At 49.6% G+C, this 15124-nt stretch overlaps 1 protein-coding gene across 7 annotated transcripts in view; it reads right to left on the reverse strand.

Annotated features, from left to right (window-relative positions):
- Positions 1–4963: 4963 nt before the first annotated feature.
- Positions 4964–15124, reverse strand: part of ZBTB40 (zinc finger and BTB domain containing 40) — a 78272-nt gene continuing 68111 nt past the window's right edge. For all 7 annotated transcript variants that reach the window (XM_023219719.2, XM_023219722.2, XM_023219718.2 and 4 more), the window contains 4 exons: positions 14091–14253; positions 13271–13357; positions 11614–11840; positions 4964–9861 (listed from right to left, as the gene is read on the reverse strand). In XM_023219719.2, coding sequence (XP_023075487.1) covers positions 9667–9861; positions 11614–11840; positions 13271–13357; positions 14091–14253 — 672 coding nt within the window. In that variant the 3' untranslated portion in view covers positions 4964–9666. The remainder of the gene's footprint in view (positions 9862–11613; positions 11841–13270; positions 13358–14090; positions 14254–15124) is intronic.

Consider the following 15124-nt stretch of genomic DNA (forward strand, 5'->3'; position numbering starts at 1 on the left):
CTGCCCCACAGCCCTGCTCCTACCAGGTGAGGCCTCTGCTGCTCCAAGTTAACTGACCACTGCTTGGGACAGAAATGGGGACACCATATGGGTAAGACGACCCCTCTTCAGCCATAAAAAAGAACGGTATCATGTCGTTTGCAAGGACATGGATGGAGCTGGAGACCATTATTCTTAGCAAACTAACACAGGAACAGAAAACCAAATAAATACCACATGTTCTCACTTGTTAGTGGGAGCTAAATGATGAGGGCACATGGACACATAGGGGGTACAACACACACTGAGGCCTTTTGGAGGGTAGGGCGGGAGGAGGGAGAGGATCAGGAAAAATAACTCGTAGGTACTAGGCTTAATGCCTGGGTGATGAAATAATCTGTACGACCAACTCCTGTGACAGGAGTTTAACTGTATAACAAACCTACACTTGTATCCCTGAACTTAAAAGTTAAAAAACAAAAAAGACAACCTGTTCCGTTGATGCCAGAACAAGACACGAACTCCACTGGGGCCACATGGCCCAAGCCGCTGGGGAGTGTGAGGTCCAGGGAGCCCCCTGCATTGACGATGCGCCCCCTGGGCTGGAGGGGCTTGTTCCAGGCAGGCTCCACAGTGCCACCACAGCAGTGGGAGAAGCGCAGGTGTCAGGCCTCCGCAGAGCCTGGCCCTGCTCCTGATTCTGCTGCTTACCTGCTTATACGAGACGTGTCTCCTGAGCGCCAGGATCTCTGGCTGTCCTGCATCTCAAGGAAGAGCCCCAAGTGAGCTGTCAAGTGTCAACTGAGGACTGGTGAAAGTGAAGAACATAGGGGTTCAAAAAAGTGACAGGATCCCAAACAAGGCAAAGGACATGACCCTGTGCTCCTGGACACATTTCTGGCTGATAAAAGCAGAGTTTTAGGCCTGCCTGGCTGTCTCAGGCAGGATGGACGGGGGGACGGGAAAGGAGAGAGAGCAGGTGGAGAGTCCTCAGCTCTATGACGATAGTCCAGGTATGACAGCAAGGCTGCTGAAGGCATGGGAAGTGGGGATAAGCCACATTTTCTGGCTGATTAGGTATTAAACAAGAAATGCTTAAAAAGAGCAAGGGATTTAAGAGCAGACTCTGGAGTCAGACAGCTGAGTTCGGATCCCAGCTCTGCTGCTGCTCTCTTGCTACACAGCGACTTCACCTCTCTGGTGTTGGTTTCCTCATCTGTAATACAGGGATAATAACAGCACCTACATTGTGGAGTTGGTGCTAGAATTCTAAGAAGTAAGAATTACTGAGCCGGGCAAGGTGGCTCATGCCTGTAATCCCAACATTTTGCGAGGCCGAAGTGAGTGGATCGCCTGAAGTCAGGAGTTCAAGACCAGCCTGGCCACCATGGTGAAACACCGTTTCTACTAAAAATACAAACATTAGCCAGGTGTGGTGGTGCACGCCTGTAATCCCAGCTATTTGGGAAGCTTAGGCAGGAGAATGGCTTGCATCTGGGAGGTGGAGGTTGCAGTGAGCCGAGATTGCACCACCACACTCCAACCTGGGCAACAGAGCGAGATTTTGTCTCAAAAAAAAAAAAAAAAAATTACAAAAAGTTCTTCATCCAGTGTCTAATGTAAGCATGTAATAACACCAATCATTAATTGGGATACTATTTCTTTCTTTTTTTTTTTTTTTGAGATGAAGTCTTGCTCTGTCTTCTCCAGGCTGTAGTGCAATGGTGCAATCTCAGTTCACCGCAGCCTCCACCTCCTGGGTTCAAGTGATTCTCCTGACTCAGCCTCCCAAGTAGCTAGGACTACAGGTATGCACCACCCTGTCCGGCTGATTTTATATATTTAGTAGAGAAGGGGTTTCACCATGTTGGCCAGGCTGGTCTCGAACTCTTGACCTCAGATGATCCACCTGCCTCAGCTTCCCAAAGTGCTGGGATTACAGGCGTGAGCCACCACGCCTGGCCTATTTCTAAAAAATATTAATCCTCCTCTTCCTTCCCATACCCATGAAAAAAAGCAAAAAATCAACCAACCAACAAAAACCCCCACAGAATTTGTAGGTGCTGGGATCTCTGGGTCTTGAGTCTGGACGGGCATGGGTGTTTTTGGTACCTGTTTCTCATATATAATCCTTATCTGGCTGATAAGTCCTGTAGGAGCGGGAGCCAGGCACCATTTTAGCCTGGTAACAGGACCTTACCGAGTCCCAGAACTTCAGGTCTAACACACCTGCGCAATCAGGCACCTGATATGCCAGGCTAACTGCTGGGTACACACGTGTGAATGTGAGAGAGAGAACGAGGATAATGCACAGTCCGTGCCCTTGAAGGGGTCGCAGTTTAGCGAGGGAGGATCTTAAGCCATCCTGTGACAATCTAATAATCCCATGCTCCCAAACACACATGCGCTCTTACTTGACCTCTCTCTCACCCCCACATACTCATACATGCACACACTGCTCCCGTCTCCTCAGCTCCAGCCCTGCCTTTCTGGAAATGCTGGCTTGGTGTGGACCCTGCGTGGAGTACAGGTGTTTCAACCTTAAACAACATGAAAAGCTGTCTGCTCCTGTGCCAGCCCCACAAGCTCCCTTCCCCACCCCCTGTCCATTTTTATCAGACCCTCCTGACGGCAGGACTGTGAAATCTCCCCTGGAGGGGACCGTGGGTCCCTGGACTGACCTTGTCCTGATGTGTTTGATCAGCTGTTTCTGGCCTGCGCTGGGGGAGCCAGAGCTAGAAGAAGCGGCAGGAATGGTGTTTGATCAGAGCAGCTGGAGTGGTGGGGCCCGGCTGGCTGCTCTTGGCCTTCTGCTAATCTCTTCTCAGAGGACAAAGACAGGAGGATGTTCTGACAGACCAGCCCATGGGTAACTTGGGGTATAGCCTCACTGACCAGAATAAAATGTGGAAGTTGGGTTCTCTCAGAGCCGAGAAATGAAGATAAGCAAGAGGGGTACCGCTTGGTTCTGGCAGAGCCTCTGTGTGCCCAACCCAGCACCCCTAACTCTCAGAGAAACCAAGGCAGTAAATAGGATGTGGTCCCTGTCCTCATACTGGCAAGAATCTCAAATGAGATGAAGCTGTGTGAGGATTAAGGCAAAAATACACAACTGCATACCTAGGGTTTCCATTGTGTAGTAGATGGATTTGGGACACTGCAGAATACAGATTCAGGGAGCGACAGGGAAAGCTGGGGAAGTTCTTTCTCCACGATGGAGCTCAGGATTCTAGCAGCACACGCAACCCCACCAAGTGCTGGCTCTCTCTGCCTCACAAGGTTGCAGACATGAGGTGGATGGAGAGTAGATGGAATAATAGCGTATTCCTCGACTGGCTAGAAACAGCTCACACTGAACATGTGGTGCAGAGCTGCAGAATAGGAAGCAGCTCCTCTACCCTCAGAAGAGCGAGTCCAAGGTCAGAGTCCCCATCTCCAGCAGTCGGCAGCATCTGCTAAGCATCCACTGAGTACTGTCCAGTCTGAGTATGCGGAGGAGATACAGAGGTCTTGGTGGGCATGGGACCTACACCTGCCCTGGGTGAAAGGCCAAAAGGCAGGACAGATGCATGCAGAAAAGCCTGCAGAACATTCTCGAGCACATGAACTTGGTTTCTATGTCCACGTCCTTATAACCTCTTCATCTCTTAATGAAGAGTAAAGATCCTGGTCTAGGGCACGTCTGCATGGCGCCACAAGCCCCCTTTCCCTTTCATTCCAAACATATCCTGAGCATAAGCCTAAGGAGAAAAGGACAGACAGTAAACACTGAAGAGGCAGAGAGGCCAAAAATCACTGCGGACTTAGTTTTTCCATTTCCTTTGCTCTCACTGGATGTGTCCCCACCCAACATGCCCAGGTTTCTGCCTTTACTCAGATGTGACCCCTCTGCTGTAGTGCCAAACAGCTGAGAGTCCCTGTACCAACGCGGGGAGATCCTGTTCCCCTCAGATCACTGTTCACTTTGGTCTGGGCTGGGGTCTCTGGATTTATGCTTCCTCCTACCTGGTTTTGGAGACCCCTGCAGTGGGTTCCAGATCCTGTATCTAGGATACAAAGGCACCTCCTTTCCAGCTCTCCTCTGCCCTGGCTCTTCCTCCAGGCCCTTGTAAAATATTATAAACACGAACAGCCATCATCTACGAAGCGTCTATACTCTGTCAGATATTTTACAAATGTTAACTTTCTTCTCACAGTCACTGTCAGGAAAAACTCGCCCAAGGTCATCTGTCTAGTAAGACGCGGAGCTGGGAAGCTCCCAAGCCCGTGTCTTCTCCACTGTGCTGCTGAGTCCTTCCAGCCAGCCTGGCCCAGAAGATCACCGAGGGAACCCTCGGCCCACTTCCTACCTCTGCTCCATCCCACCCAACCTGCAGCAGCACTTCACCTCTGCATACTCTCAACTTTGTGGCTGGGGTCCAACCGTATGTTACAACTACCCACTGCAGCTGGCTGGGACACTCTTGGGACTACTGCCCAAAATATGACACGGGCAGCTCCAGCCCTGCCCTCCAAAGACAGCATTTAGGCAGGGGAGCGTTCCTTCCTCAACTCACTTGCGAGCTCTGAACAAGGGTCCATCTGTGCTCCTCCAGAACTGCTCCAGGAGTGAGCACAGAACCTCCCCAACTCCCCGGCTCTCTGCAGCATCAGGCCTGTGGGATCTAATGCACCTCCCCCCGTCTTAAACACTGGGTGCTTCCTGCAGAAATCATGTACATCCCATCCGGGTCTCCTGTTCTTGTTTCCTTGTTGGCTGCCAGCAATGTGACATTTCCAGCTGTTCACCGAGAAAGGTTTAGTTTATTTTACAGCTATCTGCTCAGCACTTTGTACTTTGGGAGCAGTTGAGATTCGAGATAAATGAAAAGTGGGTGTTATAAGGATCCCCTAAGGATTCAGAGAGGAAAAAGAGAGACTACATAAAGATACAGGAATGAACATTCTCTTTAGTGCCAGATAATGCAGGGAATAGTTGACTTGCATGCAAAAAAATTTTACTAATAAAAGCTAACATTTTCTACATTAAATACATTAATTCCAGACTTTTAAATCATACTACAATTCTGTAGGGTAAGCACAATCATTTCTCCATTTTATAATAAAGTTGGGGGCCAGGAGGAGGGAGCTCAGAGAGGGTAAGCATCTCACACAATGTCACAGTTAGACAGCAGGACAGCTGGATGTACCCAGGCTGGACACCAAAGCCTGTGCTCTGAAACCCTGCCCTACACTCGCTCCCTGGGAAGGAGGGTTTAGGAATGAGACTCCACATGACGGGAGAGCTTGCTTTCCCCCAGGCCATGTTAACACGGCCACAAGGTACACAAATGGCCCCTAGGACACCAGGCCTATCACGCCGGTCCCCGTCTGACACTGGCCCAGAACCAAAGAGAAAGCAGGTCTATAACATCACAGTCCATCTGAAACTCATGTAGCCTAATTTTTTTTCAAAGTACATATTTTATTTATATAGATTAGTGCAAGTTGAACATGAATATGGTTTGTAATCCAATTTATACGGCATCACGTAGGGGCTGGCTGTCCTGACCACGGGTGGAAGCAGGGCTGATTGGCCTTGGTAAAGGAAAGGACACACATTCCCCAAATTTGGAAGCAACTTAATTAGGCAGGGAGTGATTTTTTTCCTTCAACAATGTAGTTCACAAAGTACAGACAGCTTCTCTCTTCCTTATAGGCCGAGTCGTAGGAGTAGCAAGCTTCTACATTTTGGCTGTGCTTCTGAGCTTTTGGCCTAAGTCCCACCAGCCCCAAAGTTTCCGTGACAACAAAACAAGGATCGACTTGCCTCTAACACTCCCTTCAGCCCCAAATTGTCCTCTTACTCCCAGTTTCTTCTACCTCCCAAGTGTCACTGGGATACAAGCAGAACAGGGCTCGGGTGCTGAACTCGCCCTTGGGGAGGACTCATTATAGCATCCCTGCATTTTCTCCATTATCGCCCAACTGCCTAGGCCCAATTTAATAACATGCTGCTTGTCTCCTGGGACCGCCTGCCCACTCTGTGCATGGTTGGCAATTTCCTCCCTCCTTTGGTCAATGCGCAGCTTCCAGGCACGTGAGGTTTAAAGGCACATCCGCCACCCCATTAGCCTGTCTTCAGCTTGTGGTGACCACGTCACCAGCTTAGAGCCCCCTCACCATTCTCCTTCCTTTCTGGGAGTCCCTGATTGATCCTGCAAATAAAGAGCAGGGACCTGTCTCCCCACTGTCTGTCTGACTGGATTTTATTTTACCCCTCAGCCCCAGTGATCAGAACTCTAGCCCGAGGGATGAAGCTGGCGTGCCTCCTGTGGTCAGTGGGAAGTCAGAACACTTCCTCAGAGGAGACCCGGATCACCAGGGAAAGGTATTCATACTGCAGACCCTGCTACTCACTGGGCTCAAAGCTTCCCAAACACAGAGCTTCTGAGACAGAAGAGACAGGCTGTCTCTTCATGTCTCTTTACCCATAAAAGAAATGAGTAAAGAGCCCTGGTCCCTGCCCTCTGGTTCCAGGTTCTGCTAATGCGCGTCGACAGGAGTCTCACCTTCCTGCAGTAATCCTTGCTCTTGAATCATCTGTTTGCTGTCTCACTTACCTACAATGGGCAAGTCCTGTTCCATAACTGACCCCAGTATTCCCACAGAATCACACTCCGGCCTGGAATCTGACTGCCTTTCCCTCCTCACCAGCTGGGACATGAGCTCTGGGAGCAGAGGTCTGGGGACCCACCGAACAGATCCATGTGTTCTAAGAAGCCCACGGACTCCTTCACACCACCCCAAAGGCCCCAGAGTTCAGTCCAGAGGCCATAAGGGCAGCACCCTATGGGACACGAAGCAAATACAGCACCAGGACCCCACAGAAGCGAGTGATGTGGACTCAGGAGACCACACGAACACTGTCCTCTGTGGCGGCTATTCAGGTCTCTTGGGTAGAAGTAGGAGAAAAGGATAAAATGGCCAAGCAGAGTCAGAAAGTTTTCCTATAATAAGATCCATCTGGGCTTCTCTAGAGAGCAAGACCATAAAATCAGTCAGCCAGTGCGGAGCCCGCTCAGGGCAGACAGTGAACTCGGGGAGGGCCTTCCCCTCTGTCTTGATGAGAACCAGCACTGGGTTTGTGCCTTCTGCTGAGTGTGCCACGGGCCAGAGGGCATCCGATGGGCCCCAGCAGCCAGTCCACTCTCGGCACAGTAAGCTGCAAATCTGGTGATTCCAAAGAAAACAAATGTCTTGTCACAATCTGGGTCTCCAGCAGAAACCTGGCCAGGCGTCGTGGCTCATGTCTGTAATCCTAGTGCTTTGGGAGGCCCAGGTGGGATAACGGCTTGAGCTCAGGAGTTTAAAATTAGCCTGGGCAACATGGCCAGACCCTGTCTCTACAAAAAACAAAACAAACTGGCCAGCAGTGGTGGCTCATGTCTGTGGTCCCAGCTACTTGGGAAGCTGTGGCAGGAGGATCGCTTGAGCCTGCAGAGGTTGCAGTGAGCCAAGATCGTGTCACGGTATTCCAATCTGAGAGAGAGAGCAAGACCCTGTCTTCCCCAAAAACAGAAACCTGAGAAAGAATCTCTCAGTGCTTGAAAGGATCTGACACTTGAATTCAAAACTTATAGCCCTCTTGATTCCAAATAGTTTTTTTTTTTTTTTTTTTTTTTTTTTTTAAATCACTTCCCTACAAGCTCTCAGCAATTATTTCTTGTTTTGTTTTGGAAGAAATTTTAGTGACATTCACTGTGGCTCCCAAGCTCCATCCCACAGCTTGTGAGGGGCTGTATTCTCATCCACTGGGCTTGGCACCAATGCCCTGTAAGCATGTGCCACTCTACCATCTTTCAGTGGGTTTTCTCTGGTGCCAAGGGGATATTCAGTGCCATTTTGCCACCTGCAGATCAAGAGCTCTCCCAGTCTGACAGTTCCCAGGACGGAAAAGCCTTAACACAGGGACAGCCTTGGTAGAAACAGTGAGCCCTTCACATGGAGATGAAGTCTTAAAGGTTTGAGCACCATCTTCTGGTCAGTTTTTGGCTTCTGAGGCCGACTCTCCTTTAGAAACTTCATTTATTTCAGAATGGCAGAACCCTAATTGACAAGCTCAAGTGATCTACATATCAAAATGCGGACAGGACCAGAGGCAGGTGTAGTTGGCTGGGATGAGCTGTCCCAGGCTGGCCGGAGCTGGCACTCGCTGTGGAAACTGTCGGGGCTGGCTGCACAAAGCCAGCAGATGCCAGTCAGTGGGTGTGCTGGTCAGTAAGGCTGTGCCTTCTGTGCTTCAAGCAGGGCAAGACCTGACCATGTGGGAGCAATAAAAGCTTCCATGGTGACCAAACGTGACCCCTGCCTCTGTACATGGCAATGTGAGATGTGCCTGGAAGGAAGAGGTGGCCCCATCTCTGCCAGTGTGGGATCCAACCAGGCACTCCCCTCCACAGGGGGTCAAGCCACACACCGTGGCAGAGAGCCCTGCCTGGTGTGTAAACACCGCACCAGCAGACTCCAACCTTTGGCGTGGAAGGAAAAGAAGATAAATGCTAGTCATTCTCTCCAACGGCAGGAACCTACATCTATCTAATCGCACTTCGTAATGGATTCCACAAACCATTAACTATCAGATTATATTTTCGGAACTGAAGATAAAAAAGCTTTGTGAAATTCGGACTCCAAAGGATCGCTGATCCGCAGTAAGTGTGGCGGCCTGGGGGAGGTGAGGCAGCAGGCCACTCCCAAGGCAGGGAGTGCACGGCAGCAGAGCCACGGGCAGTCACCGCTGCTCCTCCACATGCAGACAGGACTGCCCGCCTGGTGCTGGTCACGGTCTGCGCCACGTGACCCAGAGGGAGCGAGGCTGCCAGGTCAGGCAGAGATTTCAGCCTTTGGTTAAAGGAAGGGGATGAAGATGACACGGAAGAGCTGTGGGAACCAGCCTTCAGGTAAGGAATACCAAGAAGAATGTCCTGGTAAGGCAGAGACTGTCTAGCAGCTGATGCCTCACATTAAACACTTCCAGCAGAAACTCCAAAGCTTTGTTTTGGGAAGGGCTGACAACTGACAAGGCGTTACCAGGCATGGAAATGAGGGCTACTTGTCCTATAGCCATCAGTAGGGTGCTGGGCATGGCCACTGGGTGCAGGGGGAACCCCAGCAGAGGGTAGGATGATAGGACTGAGGAAGGGGCCAAGTGTGCTCATGCCTGAGGTCTCTGAATTGTCTGTTGGTGCCCCTCTCACTTTAAATGGCCAGAGGCACTGGCAGCATTTGCAGCCCCACTGTGGGCCAAGCCCCATATCTAACTGCCATTCTGCCCACTGAAGGGTGTCGGCACATCATGCCTCCTGGGGTACCCTGGTCACCAGCTCCCATCCCACTGCTCTTTCAGACTCTACTCCTGAAGCTACATGTCACTTGGGGATGGACAGTGTCACAGAGGCCGCAGCAGCGGGCCTGTGGGGAAGGAGGCCTGTCTACTAGAGGATGGTACAGTTGGTGTTGAGGGCTTGGATGCTGTAGGTTCTATGAGAACAATGAAGCTTCCGTCTGTTTTTTAGGTGAGACTGTGTTGGTTGGCGCTAAGCTAAGATGCTCACCACTCAGGACAGCCAGGGATGGAGGGCAAAGGGCAAGCTGTGGGGCCTCCTCTCAGCTGCAAACACAGGAAGGCTCTGCCGGATGAATGGCTGCTCATTTGGCCTCACCACAGATCAGCGTCACTGTGCCATCCAGCAAATCCTCCACAGTCACTGCCACGAGCTCGGAGCTGGCCTGAGATGCCTGAGAATCTGGCAACGTCACAAACACCTGTGAACCGGCAAGCTGGGTCTCCTCCAAAGTGATCACCTGCTCCGTTGGGGCCACCGGCTCTGGGGTTTGGATCACCTGAAAGAGAAAGACCGTGAGGCTGCTCTGGGCAGTGTTCGCAGTTGGCTCCCTGATTTACATGGTTTTCATCTCATGCTGTAATGATGATATTTATGTTTTCACCTGAGGAGAGCAATTACGTGTGCCTAATGGGAAGAGGCAAGTCTAACCCACCGGCGATGCAAAAGAGAAGGCCAGCAAACCATTTAAATAACTGTGCACTAAATTGCTATAATTTCGCTCAGTGCCATCTCGGGGTGCCCCGACTCTATGATTACACACCAGTGAACACGGGCTCCATTTTTCACACTGGGTTTTCCTGTCTTGGGATGACAGTGCAGAGGTGAGTGCCATGTGAGAGGAATGCCACTGAAGCTAGCTGATCTCATGCCTGGAACATGGGAACGGGACTGATCCACCACAGGCCCAGGCGGGCCTGGGGCAGCGTCTCTGGACCTCTCGCAGGCCCACAGCCTTCCCAGGAGGCCACACAGTGATTGAGCTTAGGAGGAAGACTGGATGAACTGTGACTCCATGCATTCATTCAGCTCACCAACCTGGTGGGGCCAGTACCCCCTTCTCTTCTCCACAGCCCACCTATGTCCCTTCCAAATCTGCATAATCTGTTAGAGACAACCTTTCCAACTCAGAGAGAATGAGTCTGTGGTTAGGCATTTCCAATTCCTGCCTAAGCCTCCAAGTTGGTGTTTCTGAACCATAGATGCCAGAAGAGCTAGATGCCCTTGATATTTTTAAAGCAGAGGCCATAGCCACCTTGCTCTTGAGAATCAGCGAAGAGCAGAAAGCAGGAACAAGTGAGGAAGCCAAGCTCAGCTACCTCTCTGTGCTACAGGAGAGAAGAGATCAACTGTGATGTTCAATCAACAATGATCTAGGAGAGTAGTTTTCAAACCGCTTTGCTTTCTTTTTCTTTTAGAAATGGACCCCCCAGCCCCACCTTTTCCCCAAAGAGCATATTATCAAGAACCATAATATACAAAAAAGATAAAAGCAGAGCACCTTTGGTTGATATGACAGCAGAGTGTTGACGGGAGTCCTGCCTACCCAACTTCCTCTCTGTTCCCCAGGGGCCTGCAAGAACCTGGTTTATAAATGACTGATCTATGGAACTGGACAGTGCGACAGTCTAACAGACTAAAACCTCAATCCGTTTATGGTTCCCCTCCAACCCACCCACAAATTACTGATGATGGATGGACCTGAGTTTATCTTCCTTTTCTGCCCACCCTCTCTGGAGAAGATGGGAAGAAGAGTAAATGAGGATCAGGGAAGCAAAGAGAAGCTGGATCAAGCTTAGTCCTGAAATACCAAGGTGTTCTTTTCGCCCAGGTAAAGGGCAGAGGCCCAGGTGTGTGCAAGTGTGTACTGTGTCCAGCCCAGAGGCGCTCTCCAAGCACTTCAACTGCAGGCTGGTCCCTGCCCAACAAAGAGCTCCTCTGTCTCTGAGGTTTCCCGCAGTTCTCACCACACCCCACAGTGTTTCTCAGGAGGCAGGGACGTATGCGCTGGGGGGAGGAACCAAGCTGTTCCTCTTTTGGAAATTCTTGTTCCAGGCTCGCTCTACCTAAGGGCCACTTCCCATGTGGCCACCAGAAGACTAGAATTTTCTGTCCTGCTTTGTAAGAAGTCCAGAGAGACTCTCTACAAGATCCCCAAAGAGTATTGCTGGGTACTATGACAGAGCCACCTCTAGAGAAGCCTTAGGAACCCTGTGTTAGCATTCTGTGTAGCTGATGGTCCCAGAATCACCTGTACCATCTGTGAGGCTGCTGCCTGGGTTTCCGTGCTCATCACCTTCGGGTGCTCAGATTCCAGGTGACTGTCAAGCTGGGCCTGGGAGGTGAAGAGTTCCCCACAGAGCTCACATGGGAAGGTGGTCTCTGACTGCTTGAAGTGCTCTGTGGTGACATGGTGCTGCAATGCTCCAGGAAAACGGAAAGTAGCAGCACAGTACAAGCACCGGAATGGCTGGGACCCTGGAGGAGAGGGAGACAGAAGAGGAGGGTGGTGGGAAAAATGAGAGAAACGAGGGCAGGAAGACATGAGAGGAAGGAGCAATGGGGATCGAGGCTTGGAGGCCGATCCAGGTTTTGTGGGACCTGAAGGTTGTTCAATCTGGGGAGCCTTAAGAAAAATAATACAAAATGACAAAGACAGAGCCTTGGAAGGTCCCATGCAAGTGAGGGGCCCTGAGACGACAGTTTCATTAGTATTAGATTCAGGCTAAATCTGTCTCTGTAGAAGCCCATTATTCATTCAACTGCAGATAATCATGCTGACCATACTATATTTCATCAACTCTAAGAAATACATTTTAACATCTCTGAAATAGGATCGATGGCACCTTACGACTTCTGTGGGCTAAGGCAGTCAGGTGCAATTGTCAATGTGCACACGAACATCAAAAGTGGCAGCATCAAGACTTGCAGAACGGGCGTCCACGGCTTGGAAGAAACTCCCTAAGACAGGAATGGTGCATGTTTTTAACTCATGGAGACCAAATGGTTTAGAAGGGAGGAGGTAAGTGATGAAAGGTTAGCTATATTCCCAAAGCAGGAATCAAAAGTAGACTAGTTTTACATAATGCTCAAGAGACCAAAACCAATGGCCTTCAATTCTTTGATGGAATCTTATATTATGTATTCCATCATCAATGTTCTTGATGGCAGAGTAAACACTGTGTGGAAAAACATGCTTGTTGACAATCTGAATTGAATGTTACTCTGAGAAGCTGGATTCTTCCCTTAATCAGTTTATTTTTTATGTTTTCTTTTTTATGTATGCACACTGCAGTGAGTGACATGATAAAAATCTATGTCAACTTAAGTCCAAAACAGCACTTAGAATAACGTAGATATTCTAAGTGATAAGAAGGCACAGTTTAACTGACAGTAGTTTTTCTTTCTTAGTAGTTCATTAAAAATGGTACATCTTATGTAGTCGAACGTGGTGGCAGGCACCTGTAATCCCAGCTACTTGGGAGGCTGAGGCAGGGAGAATTGCTTGAACCCAGGAGATGGAAGGAGTGAGCTGAGATGGCACCACTGCACTCCAGGCTGGGTGACAGAGTGAGACTCTGTCTCAAAAAAATAAATAAATAAAAATGGTATATCTTATAACTGGAATTGTATTTATTTATTTTTAACTGGCACTTTAGATTTGATGAAATATACCAATAACAATGACAATCACAGTTACCGCTTAAGGGATGCTTATTGATGCCAAGGCCTTCAGTTTTTCACACTACTCTATGAGGCAGGTGCTACAACCGTTCCCATTTTATAGATGAAGAAACTGAGGCACAAGTTTGTTAAGCGATTTAGCCTAGGCTGCAAAGCTGCAAGTGGTGGGGAGGAGACTCAGGCCCCAGCAGTCTAGGCTAGAAGCATGCTGACTGGGTACTGACCTGAATGCTGGCACTTGACGTGAACCTGCAGCAAGGCTGGCGTGGGGAAGAGCTCCTTACACTGGTCACATTCATGGAACTTCATATCTGTGAAGTGCATAAGAGAAGATGTGCTGGGAAAGAACAAATGGTTGGCTTTCCAAGGCTAAAGAGTAACAGGGCTGGGGTTGGGGCGACGGCCAATACTTAGCAAGCATCTACCAAGCGCCAGGAATCTTATAACCTATGGTATATTTGCACAATCTAGTGGTAAAGAGCACGAGATCTGGATCCAGACTGCCTGGATGCTCAGAGGGATGTTGTGAGAATGAAATGAGAAAATATACACGAGGTGCTTAGCATGGTGTCTTGCACCTAGGAAACACTCTGTAACTGACAGCTGTTGTGATTATCACCAAATTTACCTGCAAAGTAGGTTTTAATAACTGCCATTCTGGAGGGAAGAAAACAGGCTCAGAGAAGAGAAGTCACTTGCCAAGGTCATGCAGCTGATAAATGTTGGAATCAGGATTTCCACTCAGGCCTGTCTACCACCGAGGCTGACACCCTTCCTAGGTGCTGTGACAAGTTCTCACTCAGGGGTGGTGGAAGCTTACACTGCTCTACCCTTCCAGGTTTGAGAACCACTGCCCCTCAAGCTGCTGCTACTGACTGCTGCTGCTACGGACTGGTGTGGCAGCCTTCATGTGGGGTGGTGCAGAAAAAGGCAATGACCACCGCACACCACACTAGACTATTAGAAGTGAGGATTTCTGTTGGCACCCAGGAGGCTACACCAGCAAGCCCCTCTCACTCTCTGCCGGCGGTACCCAAACTTCACCTGCATGCTCTGCTTTGATGTGCTTCTTGTGCTCGATGGTGTTGGGGAAGGTTTTGTCACAGGAGCTGCACTGGAGTGATGAGAACTTGGAAGATCGGTGGTTCTGAGCAGCAAATACATCAGGGTGGTGGGTCCGATTGTGGTACCACAAACCAGATAATTGCTGCAAGGAATTTGGCAAGTGTTAGGTCTTAGAAAGCTCCAGCAAGCTGGAGAGTTCACGAGGCTCGAAAAGAAACACATTTTTGGGTAAGCTGATGTTTCTAGTATCACACACTCTTACCTATGACACTGGGTGCTGATGTGAGGAGAGGCTGGTGTTTGTGAGAATAAGGCAACTACATATTCATTAGGAAGCCACTACAGGGCAGGGCTCCCGGGAGTCCTTCACAGGCTCATTCCTTACAACAAGGCTATGAGGGAGGTGTTAAGAGTCTTCCTAGTGAGCTGGAAGCGGAGGCACCGAGGGGCTAAATGACTAATCATAACATCAGGAGATAGCAGGACCAGGATTCAGGCCCGGGCCTTCCAACTGAAACACCTGTGTGCTTTACCACTGAGCTGCATCTCATGGCTTCCCAGGAAGCTGGGGCGCAGCAGAGCAAGCTGCTGGAGGAGTGCACACTGCCCTTGCCCCATAAGCAAGAGTCCCTCTCTTTCCCGGGTTCCAGAGCAGCACTGGGAATACTTTCCCTACAATTCCATGCCATCCTAGGGCTCAAGACCAGGTCTCCGTTCTGGAACGCTAATGTCACAACATGAGCCTTGGCACAAAGTTAGCTCTTAATTTTCGCTGAGCTAAAATTAGCAGTTATGCTTCTTTGTCTATACCCAAATCTTATAGATGCCACAAGGACCATTCTCTTCTCTGTAGTTTTAAAGCTTCTGATAGATGTAGTTTCTTTTTAGTTCTATATGGGGCTTCACTTCAATTACATATCAAATCCTAAGGTAAAAAGGCTGAGCCCTTCCCTGGAAGTTAAACAAACAAACACTAATTGTGCCAAACAAGGTAATTCCAGGTAGTGTTCCAC

Source organism: Piliocolobus tephrosceles, chromosome 1, assembly GCF_002776525.5.
Source record: "Piliocolobus tephrosceles isolate RC106 chromosome 1, ASM277652v3, whole genome shotgun sequence".
Taxonomy (NCBI): Eukaryota; Metazoa; Chordata; class Mammalia; order Primates; family Cercopithecidae; genus Piliocolobus; species Piliocolobus tephrosceles.